This window comes from Callithrix jacchus, chromosome 2 (assembly GCF_049354715.1).
Source record: "Callithrix jacchus isolate 240 chromosome 2, calJac240_pri, whole genome shotgun sequence".
NCBI classification, from domain to species: Eukaryota; Metazoa; Chordata; class Mammalia; order Primates; family Cebidae; genus Callithrix; species Callithrix jacchus.
Genome location: NC_133503.1, coordinates 144,694,844 through 144,717,294, shown reverse-complemented (window position 1 = coordinate 144,717,294; position 22,451 = coordinate 144,694,844). Strand labels below are relative to the sequence as shown.

General features: G+C 34.7%; 1 protein-coding gene across 2 annotated transcripts in view; it reads left to right on the top strand.

Moving 5' to 3' along the window:
• The window catches only part of CWC27 (CWC27 spliceosome associated cyclophilin), a 290,308-nt gene that overhangs the window by 47,954 nt on the left and 219,903 nt on the right, over positions 1 to 22,451 (top strand). For both annotated transcript variants that reach the window (XM_002744915.7, XM_008992001.5), the window contains exon 10: positions 391 to 545. In XM_002744915.7, coding sequence (XP_002744961.1) covers positions 391 to 545 — 155 coding nt within the window. The remainder of the gene's footprint in view (positions 1 to 390; positions 546 to 22,451) is intronic.

The window sequence follows — 22,451 nt, the reverse complement described above, 5'->3', positions numbered from 1 at the left end:
AAAAGGAAGTGAGGAACAGTTGAAGGATGTTTGTTAAAAAGAAGAATGCTGTGATCAATTTTGCATTTCAGGAAGATCACCATTGGCAATGTAATAGAGGACACATTAGAGAAAAAGGACTGATGTCAAGGACAACCACTGGGAAGATGGGCATGAACTGAGCAAACAGCCTTTCCTGGGGTATCCCATACTTACATAGTTGGCTTAGAGCAGAACCAAGGGCTATTCCCACCTGTAGCAGATTCTTCAGGGCTTATAATTCAAAGAAAACAAAATTAAAAATCAAACCTAGTTTAGAATGCAATAAGGAGATTCAGTGGACACAACAGATCTCTAGAAGTGAAAGGGGAAATTCAGTGCCTGGCAAATACTCATTTTCCATTTTTACAGGATGGAGAAGATGAAAGTGCAGAGCACGATGAATATATTGATGGTGATGAAAAGAACCTGATGAGAGAAAGAATTGCAAAAAAATTAAAAAAGGACACGAGTACGAATGTTAAATCAGCTGGAGATGGAGAAGTGGAGAAATCAGTCAGCCGCAGGTGAGTCAGTTACTGTGCGAGGTATCAGAGTTTTTATCTTTTTATATTTTTCACTTTAATTCAGATTGAATCCTCTCTTCAGCTAATTTTTAAAATACTATTTTCATAATATTTGATAAATATAATAGTTTTACAAATTGGCCCGTTAGTGGGCCTAAAAGGAAACAGACCAAGCTTAAAGTAAATATAGCAATGATCCAATTCCATTTTACTTCTCTCTCATCCTTTTTTAGGAAGGCTCTACAAGTTTATATATATAAGGTAATAATGTATTAACTATACGTGGAATAATGTATTTGTTAAATACCAATGAGAACAGTAGATTAACTGTATAGAAAGAAAAGAGACCTCCTCAAATAATTTAAGTAAGTAAAATTTGTCAGGCTGATGAAAAAAATGTGTGGGCCTAAAAACATTCTTAAATATCTTTTCAAGTCTGATTTACCAAATATCATATGCCCATCCTAAGTTCAGTAGTATCATAAAATAACTTTCAGCAAATGATGAACAATTACTGTCTGGTGATGAAAGTTTGTTAGATTTATGACTCAACATTTTATTCTCCTGAAATTTAGCTTAATTGAAAAATTATCTCCTTTGTGATTCTATTTCAACTTTATGGTATACATTTTAAATAATATTGCTTTAAAAAATAATTGTTTACTTCAAATACTATTTGGGGATAAGATGAATGTAACTACATTTAAATAACATTCTTTTTCTCTATCATGTTTCTTAACCACATGTAGAAAAACTTTAAAAGGATTTTCACACTGTCATCGCATAGCTCCCTCAATTTTTTTCTTTATGAAATCAAATGAAAATGATTTCCAGAAATTTCCACTAAAAGCAAAGCTTTTAGCATTTAGAAATTGTACTTAAGGGTCATCTTAAATTACTTTTCCTAGTAATATATTTTCAACAATGCCTCTAGTTGTTCATTTGAAAGAAGGACTCAGGCCAGGCGCAGTGGCTCATGCCTGTAATCCCAGCACTTTGGGAGGCCAAGGTGGGTGGATAACCTGAGGTCAGGAGTTCAAGACCAGCCTGGCCAACATGGTGAAACCCTGTCTCTACTAAAGATACAAAAATTAGCTGGGCATGGTGGTGGGTGCCTTTAATCCCAGCTACTTGGGAAGCTGAGGCAGGAGAATCGCTTGAATCCAGGAGGCGGGGAGGTTGCAGTGAGCTGAAATCGCACCATTGCACTCCAGCCTGGGTGACAAGAGCAAGACTCTGTCTGAAAAAAAAAAGATAAAAGGACTCGGGAAATGCAAATCCAAAACGCTTCCTAGCTTCTAGCTTCTCTCCTTAGAGAATAGGCACCCTGACATCTATTCTAACTTCCTGGGATTTCTAATTCCTTGTCGCTACCCTTTTTAAAATGTAGCAATCCCACTTTCTTTCCAGCCCACCTTCTCTATTTCTATATCTTGACTACTGGATGCATCTCAGCAGAATCACATAGTCATATACAAGTTGCTATTATTATGGATTTCTAGATTCCACTGCTTCTGTGTCTCCAGTGCTTCCTTATTACTCTCTCCACCATGTATACATCACACTTCAAACTCACTCAGCAGATCAGCTGGCTGCTTGTTTTTTGTGAAATGAGAGTAAATTTCTTCAACCCATATTCCTTTCTCTTCCCTGCTTCGAGAGTAAAAACTAACAAAACCATTCCGTTTTATTTCCTGTCCCTGTGTCCCTCCTGTTTATTTCTAAATACACATCTAGTTTCTTGCCCACCATTCCACTGACACTCCTCTCACTAGGCCATCTAGTTGATAATCGAATGGCTACTTACCAGTTTTTTTTTTTCTTGGTCTTTCTGCTATGGAGATTTTTTTTATCTCTTCTCTCTTGAGACTAATCTCTCTCAAGAACCGTACTATTTAAAGTGTGATCTGTGAAGCAGTAGCATTAGCATCACTTGAGAACTTGTTCAAAATACTGGGTCTCAGGCCCTATCCTACACATTTTTAATTAGAATCTGCATTTTAACAAAATCCCCAGGTGATTCGTATGTGCATTAGTTTGAGAAGCAGTCCTGAAGAATATTAATTTTTATCCCCATTACTCTTGGAAGAGTTCAAGTTTGTATCATTGTAGTTCCAAGTCAGCAACTTGGTGTGCTATGTTCTCTGACTCCCTAGCGAATACCTATGTGCACCCTTTTCACACTTCTCTAACAGTATGATATTAGGTTATATATATATTTTTTCTTCTTTGTGTATCTTTATACTGTAATTTTCTTGAAGGTAGTGATCCTGTCCATTTATGTTTGTATCTCTATGTTCAAACAGCATAGGTACCCAAATATTTTTTTAAATAAATGAACAAATATGAATAAATTCTTCTTTGACAAATCACTTTCTCCTATGGATCTTGTAAGTAGTTTGCTTGTATTTTCAATTGGGATTTATTGATTTGCCTCTCCTTTGCCAAATCTAAGCTCTTTAGAGACTATGTCTTATTTATCTTTATATCCTCAGAGGCTAATATATAGTAAGCATATAGTAACTGGTCATTAAAGTTTGTGAAATGAGTGGATAAATAAAAGATCAATTTGTATTTCACAAACTTTAATGACCAGTTACTATATGCTTACTATATGGAATCAATTTGAATTCCATTATAGGAGTGGTTTTCCCCTCCCAACTGCACATTAGGGTTACAGAAGAGACTTTAAAAAATACTAATTCCCAGGCTCCACACCCACAGATTCAGAATTGTTTGGTCTGAGGTAAAGTCTGGGAAGATTCTTTTTTAACTTTTAAACTTTTAAGTATAATATGCAAACAGAACGTGTCCTTATTAACTATATATAATGCACCTAAGTGTACAGCTACCTGAATTTTACAAGCAAAATATATCCATATACCCATCACCCAGATCAAGAAACAAAAAATTGCCTTTACCTATAAATTCACCTCTGCCCCATTCTGGTTACTTCTCCCTCATCTCCTGATAGTAACCACTTTTCTAACTTTTAAAATAATCTCATTTTTAATTGACAAAGAGTAATTGTATATATTTATACGTTACTATGTGATATTTTGCTCTGTGTATTGTAGAAAGATTCAATCAAGCCAATTAATGTCTTTATTCACTACTTTTTTTGTGTAGTGAAAACATTAACAATGTATTCTTTCAGCAATTTTGAAATATACAATACATTAACTATGGTCAGCATGCGTTACTAAGCTTATTCTCTTTTTTTTGAGACGGAGTCTTGCTCTGTTGTCCAGGCTAGACTGCAGTGGTACCATCTCAGCTCACTGCAACCTTTGCCTCTCAGGTTCAAGCAATTCTCCTGCCTTATCCCAAGCAGCTGGGACTTCAGGCATGTGCCACCACACCTGGCTAATTTTGTATATTTTTAGTAGACACAGGGTTTCACCGTGTTAGCCAGAATGGTCTGGATCTCCTGACCTTGTGGTCCGCCGGCTTCGGCCTCCCAAAATGTTGCAATTACAGGCGTGAGCAACAGCGCCCGGCCACAAAGCTTATTCTTCTAGTCTAAGCAAACTTTGAGAAATGTGTGTTTAGATACTTTGCCTATTTTTTAGTTGGGTTATTTGTTTTATTGCTGTTGAGTAGTTTGATTTCCTTATGTATTTTGTATATTAGCCCCTTATCAGATACATAATTTGCAAATATTTTCTCGCCATCCACAGGTTGTCTCTTCACTCTATTCGTTTCCTTTGCCGTGTAGAAGCTTTTTAGTTTGACACAATCCTACTTATCTATTTTTACTTTTCTTGACTGTGTTCTGGGAGTCCTAATCAAGAAATCACTGCTGAGACCAATGTCATGGAGCTATTCCCCCATTTTTTTTCTAATAGTTTTACAGTTTCAGGCCTTATCCTTAAGTCTTTTATCCATTTTGAGTTGAGTTTTACATATACTGTGAAATAAAGGTCCAATTTCAATCTTCTGAATGTGAATATCCAATTTTTCCAAACAACATTTATTGAAGAGACTTTTCTTTATGTATTGTGTGTTCATGACACCTTTGTTGAAAATCAATTGACTATAAATACCTGAGTTTATTTCTGTGCTTCCTATCCTGTTTCATTGGTCATATCTGTTTTTATGCAAACACCATGCTGTTTGATTAAAATAGCTTTATAATGCATTTTAAAATCAGAACGTGTAATGCCTCCCACTCTGTTCTTTTTGGTTAAGATTAGTTAGGCTATATGAGATCTTTTTCTGGTTCCATACCAATTTTAGGATTCTTTTTTCCTATTTCTGTGAACAATGACATTGTAATTTTGATAGAAATTGCCTTGAATCTGTAGATCACTCTGTGTAGTATGGACATTTTAATATTAATTCTTCTAATCCGTGAATCCAGAGTGGGATATCTTTCCATTTATTTGTGCCTTCTTCAATTTCTTTCAATGTTACAGAGTTTTCAGCAGACAGATCTTTTACCTTCTTGGTTAAATTTACTCCTTTAAGTATATTTTTTTAATGCTATTTACTTTTCTAACACCTAAGAGCATACATTAATTTGGGACAGTAGTACTTTATCAAAGTTCTGTAGATATTCTAATATACATTCAATGTTAAGAATTCTACTCCCAAATACAGATCTCCTTGATTATTTCTGAAGTATAGAATAATGTAAAAGCAAAAGATATTTTGTAGGGTTACTTCAGGTCTTTCACAGGACTTGTGCAGTTCAACAGGGATAAGACATTTATCTCAACTGCACTTGGTTTTAATCTTAAGAAAGATAAAAGGGTCAAGAAAGTGAGAATTAAGTAATTTTAGAGAAAGAAAATATGATATTTGAGTGTTCCTAATGTTTTTTTTTCAAATGCGGCTGATAAGGAATAAAATCAGTATCTCTTAACCTTGTTTGTACATTCGAATCACTCCATCCCTGAACAAGCAAATATTTGGGGCAATAGTACTTTTGTCAAAGCTCTGTAGATACTCTAATATGCATTCCGTGTTAAGAATTCTACTCCAGCTGGGCACGGTGGCTCACGCCTGTAATCCCAGCACTTTGGGAGTCCGAGGAGGGTGGATCACGAGGTCAAGAGATCGAGACCATCCTGGCCAACATAGTGAAACCCCATCTCTACTAAATACAAAAAAAAAAATTTAGCCGGGCATGGTGGCACATGCCTGTAATCCCAGCTACTTGGGAGGCTGAGGCAGGAGAATTGCCTGAACCCAGGAGGAGGAGGTTGCGGTGAGCCGAGAATGCACCATTGCACTCCAGCCTGGGTAACAAGAGCGAAACTCCGTCTCAAAAAAAAAAAAAAAAAAAAAAAGGATTTCTACTCCCAAACACATACCTCCTTGATTATTTCTGAGGTATAGGATAATGTACAAGTGAAGGATGTTTTGTAGGGTTACTTCAGGTCTCACAGAACTTTTGCAGTTCAACAGGGATAAGATGTTTATCTCAACTGCACTTGGTTTTAATCTTAAGAAAGGTAAAAGGGTCAAGAAAGTAAGAATCACATAGTTTTAGAGAAAGAAAATATGATATTTGAGTGTTCCTAATTTTTTTTTAATGTGGCTGATAAGGAATAAAATCAGTATCTCTCAACCTTGTTTGTACATTTGAATCACTCCATCCCTGAACAAGCTGTTCATAAGTTTTGGTATTCAGCCCTAAGAAATTTTTTAAAACACTCCCTGTTGGTATAATATCCAGCCATGGATGATGAAAACTGGGGTAGTGTGCAGCTTGTGTTTTAGAAAGTTCTATTTTAAAGTTTATTGTAAAGAATCCGTTTTTGCCTGTAGGTGGAGCTCAGCTACTGCAAGTTAATCATGTAAACCAGATTGAATTGTCTTCCCTGCTTGTTTTTAGCATCTGTATATTGATTCACAATAAATGACTAAACATTAAAATCAGCTCAAATAAGTGGAACAAATAGTAAAAAAAAATCAGTGGTTTGTTATGATGTTTACAGCGTTATGGTAATGCTGTCTTTTATTGTGCAATATCTGTCATCTATAATTTTATTGTGATTCTAAATTAATTTTATCAAATTGAAATATAAATCAAAGAAATCTTAAAATATACCTTAAAATAATAATCATCAAAAATTTTCTGATAATATTTCAGGGTTAACTAAAATGGCATCAGTCTTAGTGTTGGAACAGGTTCTAATTTTATCAGCCATTTTCTGTTTATATGCCATGTTTAGTTGACTACAGCACTTTTCTGTTTTTATGGGAAAAAAAAGATCTTATTTAATAAAGTTAACTGGGATTTGTGTTTTGCTCAGGAGTTCTGTTAGGTTGACTGAATGTGAGATATATTCCTATAATGATAGCATCAGGATTTAGATATGAATATTGAAGTTGAAATTAAAGATCTTATGAATTGATTAAACTTGAAATTATGGAGCATGAGATAATAGTCATGTTTTCATGCCTTCTGAGGCCTGAATAAACATCTAAATGAGCTGTTGCTAATTTTTGTGTTTTAAATCTTTTGTTAAGTTTGGAATATTTGATTAGGATTTCTTATGGAACTTTGAATATTTTTCCCCCCAGGATTTCTAGATTTCTCAGAAATATTAATAAGCTTCTTCTCATACTTAGATAATTTTTGGCTCTTACTATACTTAGTATCTGGCTTCTCTTACTTTATGATTAGATTTAGGAAGTACAGAGTTATGATTGGTAAAGAAACATTGTTTTCCTTAGGAAATTAAAAAAGATAGTTCAGTATTTAAATTTCAAAAATTTAAAAGATAGTTCAAATTTTTAAATGATAGTACAAAAAAAGTTTAGTAACAAACATTGAAACCCACAGATATTCTAACAACCCATTTTAAACTGTTGAAATTGTCATCTCTAGCATGATATTAGCACATGAAGATGTGCCCCTCTTCATCTCACAGAACATTTATAAGCAAAGAGTAAAATTAACCAGCTAGAGCATTTCTGCTTCCTTTCATTCTCTTTATCCCAAGGTATTGGACTGAAGCAGACAGTAAAGGAGAGGAACAAAAATAGAAGTCCAAGATCTATACACTGGGTAATTGGTCTCGGAATAAAGAAAATTTGCAATTTTTTTTTTGCTTTAGTATGGAGTAGTGGTGATCCAAACGTATTTTCAGGAAATCTTTCTGTTTGACAGCAGATATTAAGCTTGGACCAGTCCCAGGTTTAATGAAGTTAACATGCTGATTGTTACTAGAACTTCATTTTTATTTTTATATATATTTTTCCTCACAAATCATTCTATTCTCAAATATATGTTATTCTTGTTTTCATCCACTATGTAAGAACTGCTATGTGCTAGGAAGTGGTAGGCTCCAGGAACATGAAAATAAAGGAGACATGGTTTCTATCTGTAAATGTCCACAATAGTGTAAGAGTTAGAATTGTCGGCAATTAATTACAATTCAATATGACAAGTGCTCGGCTAGACATGCATACAGTGTACCGTGGATGTTAAGTAGGCAGTATATATTTCAGGAAAAGATCAAAATACCAGCTTTAAAAGAGTTGGACACAAAATTACCATTTTTGCAAATCAAAAACAGTCAAATAACAGCAATTTCATATGTATCACTCTGATGCTAATAAAGTAAGTCATTTTTTGGAGCCACTATTTAAAAGGAATAACACTTTAACATTACGTTCAATTCTTTAAATAATGTTGCATCATCTCCCAGTGTAGACTAGGTGGTTTGTTTTAATTGCCTTTACCAGTTATCGTTAAAATTTTGGAATAGTATTAATTGTAATAGAAACCATACTATATTTGGCATTTCTGGCAACCTTCCATTTTTCTTCTGTTTTGACATTAATAGCAAGAATTTTTGGATATTCTGGACTAAACTGTTTCTTGGGCCAATTGAAATAAAAATACCACTTTTAAAGTGCCCATTCAGTTCATTGAGAATCAGTTAATCCATATCCAAGGAATAACCTTCAAAATAAAAAAAAAATTCTTGAACTTCAGCTGTATTTCAGAAATATCAACCCTACTGTTTTAACAATTAGATTTTGTATGGCAGACAGGAAGCAGTGAAATATACATGTGAGGGAAGCTTCTCCTGTCAAAATGGAAAGCAGGTATTTGCATCTCTTTATAATGTATTGATTTATATTACCCTTGAGAGTTACAATCCATTGATCTCACTGCATCAGTTTATAGGGAATGGAATTGTGCATTTGAAACATAGATTTGAGATTATATGCAGAAAAACATTCTTTAAGTTATTCAGCATTTGTCTCTACCCCAGAACAAATATAGTCATGTTGAAAAATTGTGAAATATTCACTGCTTTATTGCCTTCCTAGGCCGTATACTGTGAATTCCCTGTAAATTAAATTGGCAAGTATAGTTTGGGAAGATAAGGAAGAGAAGGGCCACAGAAGAAGTTAGGCTCTTCTTTGTTTTACAAAAAGTTGAAAGTACATAAAGTTATGCAAGAGCCTGAGGGAAAATTATAATTAGTGATTTTATTTTTGCTATTTCTAGCTCTTGTTTTACTCCGCTTTTCCTCTAACTCAAGCTTGTCCAACCCATGGCCCACGGGTCACATGCAGCCCAGGATGGCTTTGAATGTAGCCCAACACAAATTTGCAAACTTTGTTAAAAGAAAGTTTGAGATTTTTTCTGCGATTTCTTTTTCTTTTAGCTCATCAGCTATCATTTGTGTTAGTGTATTTTATGCACGGCCCAAGACAATTCTTCTTTCAACGTGGCCCAGGGAAGCCAAAAGATTGGCCACCTCTGCAACTGTTCAGGGGTTCTACCACCCTTTGGGTACTACTTCGATTTTTCATATTTAGTTCTTCCTTTGAACTAGATACTGTGCTAGGGCCCAAAATCCTGAAATTAGTAAGCATCAGTCTCTTTTCAAGTTGCTTAGTTTCTAATAAGCAATTTGGAAACAATACATAAGCTATATAAATAAATAAGGGCTGTGAAGGGGTCATAGGTATTCTAGCTAGGAAATTATTCTGTTATTTCACAGATATTTATTATTATTCTACCTTGGGGCCAGGCACTTTGCTAAATCAACTTATTTTCCTAATATAACTTCCACAGCAAAGCTATAGATATAGTTTGTGTTCTGATGCTTGTTTTACAAATGCAAAAACCATACTTTAAGAGGTTAAGTGACTTGTATTATGTCTGACGGCTAGAAAGCAGCAAAACTAGTACTTGAACCTGCAATGATCTGACATGTCTACAGAGCCTAGAGCCAAGTTATGTATGTCCAGATAAAGAAAGACCTATACAAAATGTTTCTAGCAAAGATGTGACATTATTTTACATATAACTCTATGTAAGCGTCAGGGATGGATTAGAAGACTGAAGCCAAAAGACAAATTAGTAGATTATTACACTAGTCCAGGGAGAAGTAATAAGAGCCTAAGTAAGTTATAGTATCTGTGGGGATGGATTTGAGAGATATTAAGGAGGTAGATTTATTAAGACTTGATAACAGTGTAGATGTAGGAGACCTAAAGTTATATTTCAAATGTATCAAGGATATATTCCAAATGACTCCTAGCTTTCTGGTTTGAAAGACTGGCTAAGAAGTAGTGATAAGCATTGAAATAGGAACTCTGGAGGCTCCTAGTGCTCTCCTCAGATATTTTTGCCCTGTTGGTCCTTCCTAATATACCTCAGTTTTGCTACACATAAACAGATATCCTGAATTGTTTCTTATTCAATTGCTTTCTTTATTAGTCAGCTTATATTATTAGGTCATACACCAAAATCTCAGTGGCTTAAAACAGCTAATGTTTGTTTTCTTGCTCTGGCTACATCCTGATGGGCAGCTGTAGATCTGCTCAACATCATCTTCATTCCAGGCCTGGGATGAAGAAACAGCTCCTCTCTGAAATGTGCTGCTCTCATGGCAGAAGGAAAACGATGAAGGAATCATATACTGACTCTTAAAGAGTGTGCTTAGTGGCATATGCCACTGTATTTCACTGGCCAAAGCAATTGATAGGTTAAGCCTGATGTCAATAGATAAAGTATAAACATTCCATAGGAGGAGCAGTGAACTATTGGAACAGAAAGCAGTCTACTACAGTCTCTATGATTTAACCAGGAATTGCTGTCAATATCTGTGACTGTGTAAATTTAATCATCATCTTCCTGGCAACCCAGAGGGGGAAAAAAAGGGCAAATATAATGAAGATGATACAATTACCATTACCTGAATTTTAAAAAGAACTATATATATCAGTTCCTAGTTATTTGAGACTTTTAGGAGTACAAAATTATAAAGGAAATTTTATCTTATTAGTCTTTATACCAAGGGTGGAGAAGAATATAATGGATATCTTCCATAAGTTTCACGGACAAAAAACACTTCATATACATTAAACTATAACTTTCTTATTAGATATCTTAAGAATTCTTTGGTTATAAGGAATACAGCAAGGCGGAAATGAATGGCTGCATCATTATTTCTAATAGTTTTTGTAGTTGATTTTCTTGTTTTCCCTGGAAGAGAATCATATCACTTTGCAACACCCAGCATCTCCACCCCTCTTCTCACTTCTGGCTGATCACCTTGTATTTCATTAAGAAACAGAAGCAGTGAAACAGAACTTGTTCCTTTTCCCACCACCAAATCTACCCATCTGCATCTGAATCTATTTTCTTCCAGCAAAGGTAGCCCCTTCACTCTGTGTCTGGTCCTCATACCCTTTTACTTTCTCATATGTTTTGGCTGTGTTATTATCCACTTTACTCTTTTTGCTCACTTTGCACCAGGCATAATGTTCTCATACCAAGGTCACTCCTCTTTCAGGCCTTTTCACTTTGCATTACCTCAGCTTGAAACTTTCTTTGAGTTATTCTTAGTAGCCATTCATTCTTTTTGTTCAGTCCCTTGCTCAAATATCTTCTTAACAAAAAGGCCTTTTAAGACTATGCTATTTAAAACAATTGCCTCTATTCTACCAGGGGTACTTATTCAAGTGACCTAAAGACAAATTTATAAAATTTGCTTGACTTTCATAAAATACATATGTTAGGAGCCACTCCTCTAAAACAGCAACAACAAAAAAACTCAGAGGTTTAGTATGTAATTTAGAAATCAGGTTTTTTTCTACGAAGTTCTACAGTTTTTTTAAGAACCAACCACCACTATAGTGTTTATCAACATTAATCTTCTAAATGAGTAGATTGGTTTTATTTTCTTAGTTTTATTGAATCTTGGCCTTTACTTGTGATTGTCTTATAACAGCAGACACAATATAAACCATTCAGTAATGACCTACTTTGAAGTGAAGTCTCACAGAATTCATTATTATTATTTCCTAGCTTTTTGCCAATTTTGATATGTTAGTCATATTTGATCTCTCCTCTCTTTTTACTTTCTCTTTTTTTTTTTTTTTCGTTTTCAAGACAGAGTCTCTCTCTGTCCCCAGGCTGGAGTGCAGTGGCATGATCTCGGCTAACTGCAACCTCCGCCTCCCGGGTTCAAGCAATTCTCCTGCCTCAGCCTCCCGAGTAGCTGGGAATAGAGGTGTGTGCCACCATGCCTGGCTAATTTTTCTAGCTTTAGTAGAGACAGGATTTCACCATGTTGGTCAGGCTGGTCTCAAACTCCTGACCTCGTGCCCCTCCTGCCTCGGCCTCCCAAAGTGTTGGGATTACAGGTGTAAGCCACCACACCTGGCCCCCTCCTTACTCTTCATTATTTAGATATAGCTATACCATGAATCTCAGTTCATTTAATATATTTGTGTACATATATATTGATTTAATTCTGTTGTTTACCGTTTAAATGCACCTATGTGAGTGTTAAACCTTCAATAGGATTTCCATTTATATTTTGAAGTACATCAGTACCTTGTTATGTTTTTTAATGTAATTTTACATTTATTTTTGTATACTCACATTTCTTTTACAGATTCTTAATACATGTTACTGCTTTTGCTAATTCCTAATTGTATGTAGTGAACTTAGCCTGCTTTTCATTTTAACATTTATGGTGTTATCTTCTTTACAGTTACCTTGTTTAAAAAGTCTCAAAATTATATGATAATTGGCAAATTTCTGGTCTTTCTGTAAAGTACTTTTCTTAAGGTCAAAGGCAGATATTAACTGGCATATGAATATAAGTTGCTGAATCACTTCTTTTTAATCTGTATTTTCAATTTGTTCTTGGTAATTCATTAGATCAAAGGTATGTATGTACTCAACAGATAGGAAGTTAGATTTTTTTCTTTACTGTATATTTGATTTTCTTGATTCTATTGAAAAAAGAATGTTTTCTTAGCTTTGAAAGTTATATAATGACTTCCTGCCAATTTCTTCTTCCTTTTAGATAAGCATTTACTTTAGTTTTATTAGTCATTACAAATTAATAGAAAATTTCCTGGTATGCTTTTTTATTCACAATATTGACAGTAACTTGAAATATTTTAAAGGCTTTGTTTAATGAACTTAAAAGAAAAACCCTTTGGCTTGGCTCCAAAGCATCCAGATAGATACTGTGTAGGCCTGGGACAAAGACTAGGGTGTTATGGATCCTTGTATTTTATATCCTGCTGCTGTTTGGTAAGAGTTAGTTTTGGGTAAAGTTTGTATGGACTTGTCTAGTCACCTATAAAAAATGATCTATGTAACTGACCTGTGGAAATACATTTAGTGTGATAGAAGGTGAGGATATCTAATCCTGATGATATTGGAGAATAGCCCAGAAATCAAAGATGAGGATAACATTGCAGAGTTATTCAACAGCCTTATTGTTTGGCTTTATGCTCGTTCTCAGGTAGGATTTCTCAGTATTTTAGTGAAGTTTTAAAAATTATGTTTTGTTCCTTTTGTTGTTTTAGCCTGTATGGTGTAGTATGAAAATAATTGTAGAACAAAATGTGCTTACCTTTTAGTAGATATATAAAGATCTTTGCTCCTAGGTTTTGTAGTCAATTAATCAGTAATAAAAATATGCATGTTGCTTAGCCTTTTCTTCTATGTTGGAAGCATAGGTGAATAAAGGCAAATAAAGTTAAAAAGCAAGTTGGGATCTAGATTATTTTGTCTTTTTAATGCTATGTTCAGATGTTTGCAGAAGGCAATGGTCACTTGACTTTAAGGACACAAAGTGAGAGGGTTCCTTTTATTAGCCAAACTGGCTTTATTTCTAAGTTGTGTCAGTGACCTATAATAAGTCTCAGTGGGAATCAAGGGACATGATGCTGGATTTAATAATACCTGGGTGATGAAGTAATATGGACACATATTTACCTATGTAGAAAACCTTCACGTGTACCCCCAAACCTAAAATAAAGTTATTAAAAGGGGGACTGATATGGTTTGGCTATGTCCCCACCCAAATCTCTTCTTGAATTGTAGCTCCCATAATTCCCACATATCATAGGAGGGACCCAGAGGGAGGTCATGGGGGGGGGGTCTTTCCTTGGGCTGTTCTTATGATAGTGAATAAGTTTCATGAGATCTGATGGTTTTATAAAGGGGAATTCCCCTGCACACGCTCTTTGCCTGTCACTATGTAAGAAGTGACTTTGCTCTTCCTTTGCCTTCTGCCATGATTGTGAGATCTCCCAGCCATGTGGAACTGTGAGTCAATTAAACCATTATCCTTTATAAAAATTATCCAGTCTTGGGTATGTCTTTATTTGCAGCATGACAATGGACTAATACAGAAACAAAACACTTATTATAATATTTTAGCATGGCCTGCAACACAAATTGACGACTTAGGACTCTTGCCTTTCTGTCTTTGGTATTATGGTCATAGTATGGGAGGATGTTTGAATTACCTTAATTCATGCAGTTTAAGGTCATTCAGAGCTTTTACTATTAATATGTATAAATACTCCCATTAAATATTTTTCATGAAACTGATAAATACTGTTTATTCCAACAAAGAAATGTAAAAGACATATTTGCATATGAGAAAATTTTGTTTATTCTTTAAAAGTTTTAACTAGTATTTTAAGAGTGTTTGCAAGTTGATGCTATATATTTCTTTGAACTGTTCTTTTTTTTTTTTTAATACTGTAACTGCTCGAGATTATTTTAGATGAACACCTAGCACCTAAACCAGGTAAAAACAAAATGGAAAAAAAACCTTACAAAGCTGTAAATCTGACATGGAAATATACTGTGCCAAAGGGACACACCTCATCTGGGCTCTTTAAGGTGAAACAACTCCCAATTTTCAGCCAGAGCAGTGACCTGGCTTTAATATATTATGACATTGTACAACAATCTTTATCTGCTCCACATCACTCAAGTTCTGTTTAACTTTTTGTTATTGTTGTTGTTGTTATATTTTCATTCTAATTCTTATAGCAAAAAGAATTCCTTTTACAGAGTATGATACCTTGAACTAGAGGAGCACTTAAGTATATGTTAACCAAAATCTAAGTATGACATACCTGTTAAATCATAAGGAAGGAAAAAAAAAAGATGGTTAAAAGATAGAGAGATCGATCAGTGGGACAGAATACAGAGTCCACAAGCAGACCCACACAAATATAGTCATCTTATTTTTGACAAAGGTGAAAAGATAATTTGATTGAAAAATGATAGCCTTTTCAACAAATGGTACTGGAATAATTGGAGATCTATGTGCAAATAAATAAATCTTGATATATACCTTACACTTTATATAAAAATTTACTCAAAATGGATCATAGACTAAAACGTAAAACTATTACACTTCTAGAAGAAAAAGGAAGAGAAACCCAATATGAACTTGGGTTTGACAGTGAGTTTTTAAACACAAGAGCATGATCTGTGGACAAAAATGATAAATTAGACTTTATTTAAAAAAAAAACCTTTGGCTCTGTAAAAGATGCTTTTAAGGTGACTAAAAAACAAGTCACAAACTGGGAAAATAATTTACAAATCGTATATCTGATAAAAGACTTGTATCCAGAATGTATAAAGAATTCTGAAAATTCAACAATAAGAAAACAAAGCAATTTTTTAAATGGTCACAAGAGCTTAAGAGATATTTCCCCAGAGATAATAGATGAGGCAAATTAACATAAAATATGTTAATTTCCTTGCTGAGGTGGACTATTATTAAGCAAAAAAGGACTTAACATTTTCTATGTATTGTTACTTCACATTTCTGCATATAGTGAACAAGGAACTAGAAGAAAAGAAAGTTTAAAGCGTACTTGTTTTTAAAACTTACCTATTTTAATCTTCTAGTGCAGGGAACATAGGGCTTATATTCGAATTCTGACCTTTAGTTTTTTTGTTTTGCAGAAAATCCTGAAACTGCTCACCTTAACACAGGATTAGAGTGGTATTGCAAAAAGAGTAGGGGAAGAATGGTGAAGCTAGAGAGTTTTTTCACCTTTCCCTAATTGTATTTTTTAAAGTTTTAGTTATTCAGGATTACTCTCCCAGAACTCAGCAATCTAGGATTTAACCACAGATATCCTTCACTTTACTGCCGTATTAATACCTCCCTTGAGATGAGGATAAAGGAATGGGATATTGGAATGGGGTACCAAGGATATAGAAAGTAGATGCAAGGGGATAGGTGAGAGTTTGATATCCTGATAACTGCAGGAACTTGTGTACACATGATTGCATGTCTGCAGGAATTGATAGAAAGTGTTAGTGAAATAGACTGGGGCCAGGCCATGACGGGCCTTGTATGCTATATTTGGAAACTGGACTCTGTCCTTTAGATGGTAGAAAACAATACAAAGATTTAAAACTGGAAAATGATATGATTAGGGTTTGTTTTTGAGAGATGACCATTGTGTAATAGTAATATGGAATATAAACTGGGAGGAGCCAAGGTTAGAGATTGAGGAGACAGACTGACATAATGAAAACCTTACTTAAAGCAGCGTTCTGTTCGATAGGCAATTTGCATCCATCAAACAGTTTTTCAAACATCTACAATATCCAAGTAGCATATAGAAAGAAAAAATACTACCCTACCAAAAAAGCTCTCAGCTGAGCCAGGTAGTCTGTATACAATGAAATCTATATAAAACACAAGTTTAAAGAAAGTACAGTCGCTTCATGGGACAGGGAGAGATTAATTTTGAATTTATGGATTAGGAAGTCTGCATGTATGCAAGTAGATAGCATTAATTTTAGGTCTTGAAGAAGGGGTAGAATTTGAATAAGAGGAAATGGGTGGGGAAGGGAATTTCCAGAAGAGGAAACTGAGAAAAGTACAGGGTGTATTTGAGGAATAATCTATTGTGAACAGGGGAGAATATAATTAGAAATAAAACTGGAAAGATAGGTTGGGACCAGATAATGATTTACCTTCCTGGATAATAAACTGTAACAATAACTCACTTTGCTTTATTTGTGAGTTAATTCAAGTATACAGATAAAAATATTAATAGATTAATTTTTTTTAACACTAAAGTAAATCAATTTGAAGGATTCAAGGTTGGATTAATATTGAATTTCTGCATTTTTGGAAAAGAGTAATATGAGTAGAAAAGTTTGGTAAGATTACTATATTAGATTATTATTTTACTTTTTATAATTTGAAAATGAATATCAAATCACTACAGTAAATAAGGTAGTAGTTTAGTGAGAATAATGAATTTACATAGTAGCATAATGAAAACAAAATTTATTTCTAGCACTATGCTAAAAATTTATTTGAATTACAAACGTTACTCAAATTTAATGACAGTTGTGATCTATGAAGATTTAGGTTCTGATGCCAGCATTGTTTGCTAGAAATGAAATCTGAGTAAATCAACTTTTTTGAATCTCCTGCTTCCTCATCAGTAAAATGCAATCAATACCTGCCCTTCCTATTTCAATAGGATTTTGATAAGATGAAATGAAATCTGTACATGAGACTACTTTTAAAACATGATGCCATTGATTGCCTGTGATTATAAATTTTAAAGTACCATTGATACCCCACGGGTCAGTTCTATCTTTAGCAACCCATAGAGAAGCTTACTTCTGATACTCTCTTCCAACTGTGGCATATTTCAGAGTAAAATTAAAAATTAATTTTTCAGGTAGTTGACAATAGTTATTAAGCCTATACAGCAACCAGAGTAGTATTTTTGTAAGCGGCTGTATTTAAAGGGTATAGTAGAATTGATGAAGCCAGTCTATGGGGATAAGGAGACAAGACAAGCCTACCTACAAAATTAGTAGCTATTGTCTTTCATAAGCATTCTGGTTCTCCCACCTCCCACATGCCTTTGTTGGATACAGAGAATGACTTGGCATCACATGCAATTACTGCCTAAATCATGCTCTGTAAAACATGAGCACATGAAATTGAGAAAGTAATACATTAAAAAGTACCAAATGATATAAACAGACTGAGCATCCTAAATACATAGGAAATCTCTGTAAAATGTTAAATTAAGTGAGGTTAAACAGAATGTTTCTGAAGATGCATATTAAGGCAGGTTTATACTGCCAACCAGCCAGAACCCAAAGTGGAGTAAGCAGGATATAAGAGTAATTTTGCTAGTGAAAGGAATGGTCTCTTTTAAGATAATGTTTGCTACTTTTATTTTTATTTTATTAAAATTATTCATTATTTTTATTTCATTTGTTTAGTTTTGAATGTTTATAAAAAATGAAAGCATTATATTTGAGAACATCCTGTTTATAATAAAAACTTTATGACAACCTTATAGAACAAAACTAACATGTCTACCAATATGATTATAGATAGGTTCACTGAAGGAAACAAATTTAAAAGATAAAGTTCGAACTTTAGCTAGTTTATGCAAGTGTTTTATTTTAGAAACATAAATGCCCTTGCCGAAAACCCAATGACATTTATTGCTTAGGAAAACATCTTGCTTTATTTTTTCCATCTATGTGTTTTTTAAATATAGCATTTATAGAAACATTTCAAATCTTACTAAAGAAAACAAAAATAAAATGCCACTTTTTAAAATAAAGCATTAGTAATAAAGTCTTCCTCTTTTACTCTTACTTAATATTGTTATTTTACTTGAGTATTTACAATATTACAACTTTGTTATGCCAAGAGTTTTAAGATATGGCTTAAGAGTTTTAAGATATTGTTTTGAAAGATTTTTTTGTATGTGACTAATTTATGAATGGACTATTTTTATGGAATAACATTAGTTGATTTTCTGCATTTCACAAGATGGTGAATGATTAGTAAGTTGTGCTTACCATGAAGATGGTTGTGCATATTGTGACCTAAAAAGGGGACCTTAGTTATGGAATGTGAGTATTGGCTGAAATCTAGCTGGGGCTCTGCTTACCAGGATTTCTGCACTGGCGCGAGGCTATGTCAGCCCTAAAAGTACCTTCTTCCTTTTTTTTTTTTTTTGAGACGGAGTTTCACTCTTGTTACCCAGGCTGGAGTGCAATGGCGCCATCTCAGCTCACCGCAACCTCCGCCTCCTGGGTTCAGGCAATTCTCCTGCCTCAGCCTCCTGAGTAGCTGGGATTACAGGCGCACACCACCATGCCCAGCTAATTTTTTGTATTTTTAGTAGAGATGGGGTTTCACCATGTTGACCAGGATGGTCTCGATCTCTTGACCTCATGATCCACCCACCTTGGCCTCCCAAAGTGCTGGGATTACAGGTGTGAGCCACTGTGCCCGCAGGGTACCTTCTTCTAATCCTTCAGCCTAGAAACGCTGTTGTCCCCCTCCAGAAGGCATCCTCCCAGTCGAAGTGTTCTTTTCTGATTCACAGAAAGATGTCTCTCATGGCAGCCTATGGATACATTTAAGAAGTAAAAGATAATGAGCAAGTAGATATAATAGCATGTTTTCCCAATGGCTACTGCACACAGTAAATCAGGTGTGTCCAATTTTTAATAACATATAAGGCAACTTGGAGATAGTATGTTGCAATGGGAAAGAGCTCTGGGAGGGAATTTGGAAACCACACTTCTAGTTTTGCATATTTGACATTGGGTATTCTTTTCTTAAAAATGAAAGAATTGAACTACCTGCTACCTTTAAGGGTGGATCTAGGTCTCAATGTCTGTGAAAGTTATATCTGGAACATAGTAAGCAAGGAGGGGTTGGAACTAGGAATTTACCAAGTTGGCAAGTTTCATGTTATTAAAAGTCCTTGAGATATATATTTACATGCTGTATTAATATGTCTTGAAATCATGTTGTTCTCCAACTTCCTTCTTTCTACTTATTTAATTTGCTCCATCTGCTCTTATCCTTTTTCTTCTTATCTGATTTGGCGTTTTGTTTTTTAGCTTTTAAAAATGGAAGTTTAGATGGTTGCTTCTGAACCACTCTTCTTTTCTGATGTATGCATTTAAAATTTGAAATTTCCCTCTCAGCACTGCTTTGTCTGCATCTCGCCAATTTTGATATGTTATTAGGATGGCTGGTTTTGTAAGTCAGGTTGGCTGGGTGATGGACCCCAGTTATTTCATCAAACACTAATCCAGGTGTTGGTGTGAAGGCATTTGATAGTTGTGATTAACGTCTATAATCAGTGACTTTAGGTAAAGCAGATTATCCCAGATAATCTGAGGGCCTGGTTCAGCCATTTGGAAGTCCAAAGAGCAGAGCTCAGACTTCCCTGAAAGAGAAGAAATTTCATTGTGAATAATAGCTTCAGCTCATACCCAAAAGTTCCAGTGTGCCCTTCCTGATGGCTTGCTTGCCCTACAAATTTCAGACCTGCCTAGGCATCTCCCACAATTGTATAAGCTAATTCTTTGTAATACATCGCTCTCTCTCTCACTCTCTCTCTTTCTCACTGTCTGTCTCTCTCTTAATTATCAATCCATTTATTTGTGTTCTACTTCTTCTGTTTCTCTGGTTGAACCTGGACCTATAAAATTGGGCTCTCATTTTCATTCAGTTCAAAATATTTCCTAATCTCCCTTGTGACTTTTTCTTTCACCTGTGGGTTATTTAGAAGTGTGCTGTTTAATTTCCAAATATTTTGGAATTTCTCAAATAGTTTTCTGTTACTTATGTCCACATTAATTTCATTGTGGTCAGTGGACATATTCTGTATGATTTCAGTTATTTGACATTTATTGAGACTTTTTTTTTTATCCCAGCATTTGGTGAATCTTGGTGTATATTCCATGTGCACTTGAAAAGAATGTATATTCTGCTGTGGTTGTTTGGAATGCCCCCACTATTTTTTATGGCACTTTAGCATGTTAATGTTTATATTATACTTAGGAACTTGCAAATTTCCTTGATCAATCAGGTTTTTTTAAAGGATTGCATTCTTGATAAAGTAAAGAATAAGTAGTAAGTTCTGACTTTATAGTTCACTTATTATTTCAGTTAAAAGTTAGTAATGATTTTAATTTTGTTTTTGTTTGTTTATTGCTAAGATCATAATATAATACAACTGTTTGTAAGGGTTTGAATGAGGCAACTGAGGCCAGTTATTGAAATAAAGAAATTTAATCAGCTCCTGGGTGAGGTTTCATGGTCCCGGGAGCAAGACACCAGAGAAGTCGCGCTTGACTTCTCTCGGGCTTGGAGTGAACGCGTTTGATTGGCTGTGGAGAAACAGGACGTGGACAGGGCAAGCTGCTATTGGTAGTTAGGCGGGATTTCCAGTGAGCAGGCTGTGCTATTGGGCAGGTTTTGGCTAGGCTTCTTTTAAATTTTGGCAGGGTTTTCCAAAGGCGGGCTAGGTGCTGAATACAGAGCTTGATGTCTAGCTCAGGGTGGTGACATAGTTTTCAGGTGCGGAGAGGGATGGGCGTGTCCGAGCTCCAGGCAAGGCTACCGGCCTTACACTGTTAGTTTCATGTCTTCTGCTTTCAGTTTTATACTGTATAATACTTAGAAATCTTAGTTTCCTTTTCATTATCCAAGATAAATTTTTAGTTGGTAAGTTTTCTTGGACATGTCCTCCTTAATTTTCTTCAGAGCATTGTGTGTGTATGTGTGTGGCCATTTTGTTGTCTCACCCTAAGAAAAGAAAAAGTAAATGGAAATGAAAAAGCAAACAGCATATTCTTCTCTGGAACATTTTTCCCCATTTTTAAGAAAATGGTAGTAATCTGGGTTAAAATTGCCTTTTGAATTTTAAGTGAGTTTTTCTTTGAAACAAGGGCAATGAAAGAAAATAGAAAGTTAACATAGCAGATTTTCCCAACCTTTCCTTAGAAGATTCCCCCAAATCTTTAAGTAATATACTTGATATTTGTAATTAATTTACAATTCATTTAACACAAAATTGTAAATTTCTCTAATGAGTAGGAAAATGAAATAGATAATCCATTTAAGTTTCAATGAATTGAGGATATTATTCATATTTGAGATTTGGAAAGTGCCTAGAGCCATCTGACCTAGTGTCTTACCCCAGCCTCAGAACTCATCTTACTGGAATTTATTCCATGTCATAAGCCTTTATACCATGTTTGTGTGAGGTTTATTTTTCCATGTTGTTCCTTTTCCCATTACCATTAGCAATTGAAACTTGACTATAAAAAAGAACTTGTTTGTAGGAAATCAGGAATACTATGTTTTTATAGAGGAAAGAGTATTGCTTTGGAGTTAAACACATCCAGGTTGGAATACCAGCTGTATGACTTTTTAACTTAGTATCTTTACATAACTTATTTAATCTCTCTGATCATCAGTTTCCTTATTTAAAAACAGAAATTAAAATAGCTATTTTTACCAGATTGTTGTAATGCTGATATGAATTAGTAGGCATTTAATAAATTATAGCTATTTAAATTATATCAATTATAATATTTTCTTTTTCTGTTTTCTTTTTTTTGAGATGAAGTCTCACTCTGTTGCCCAGGCTGGAGGGCAGTGGCACCATATCGGCTCACTGCAACCTCCACTTCCCAGGTTCAAGCAATTCTCCTGCCTCAGCCTCGCAAACAGCTGGGACTGCAGGTGCATGCTACCACGCCCAGCTAATTTTTGTATTTTTTAATAGAGACAAGGTTTCACCATGTTGGCCAGGATGGTCTCAATCTCTTGACCTCATGA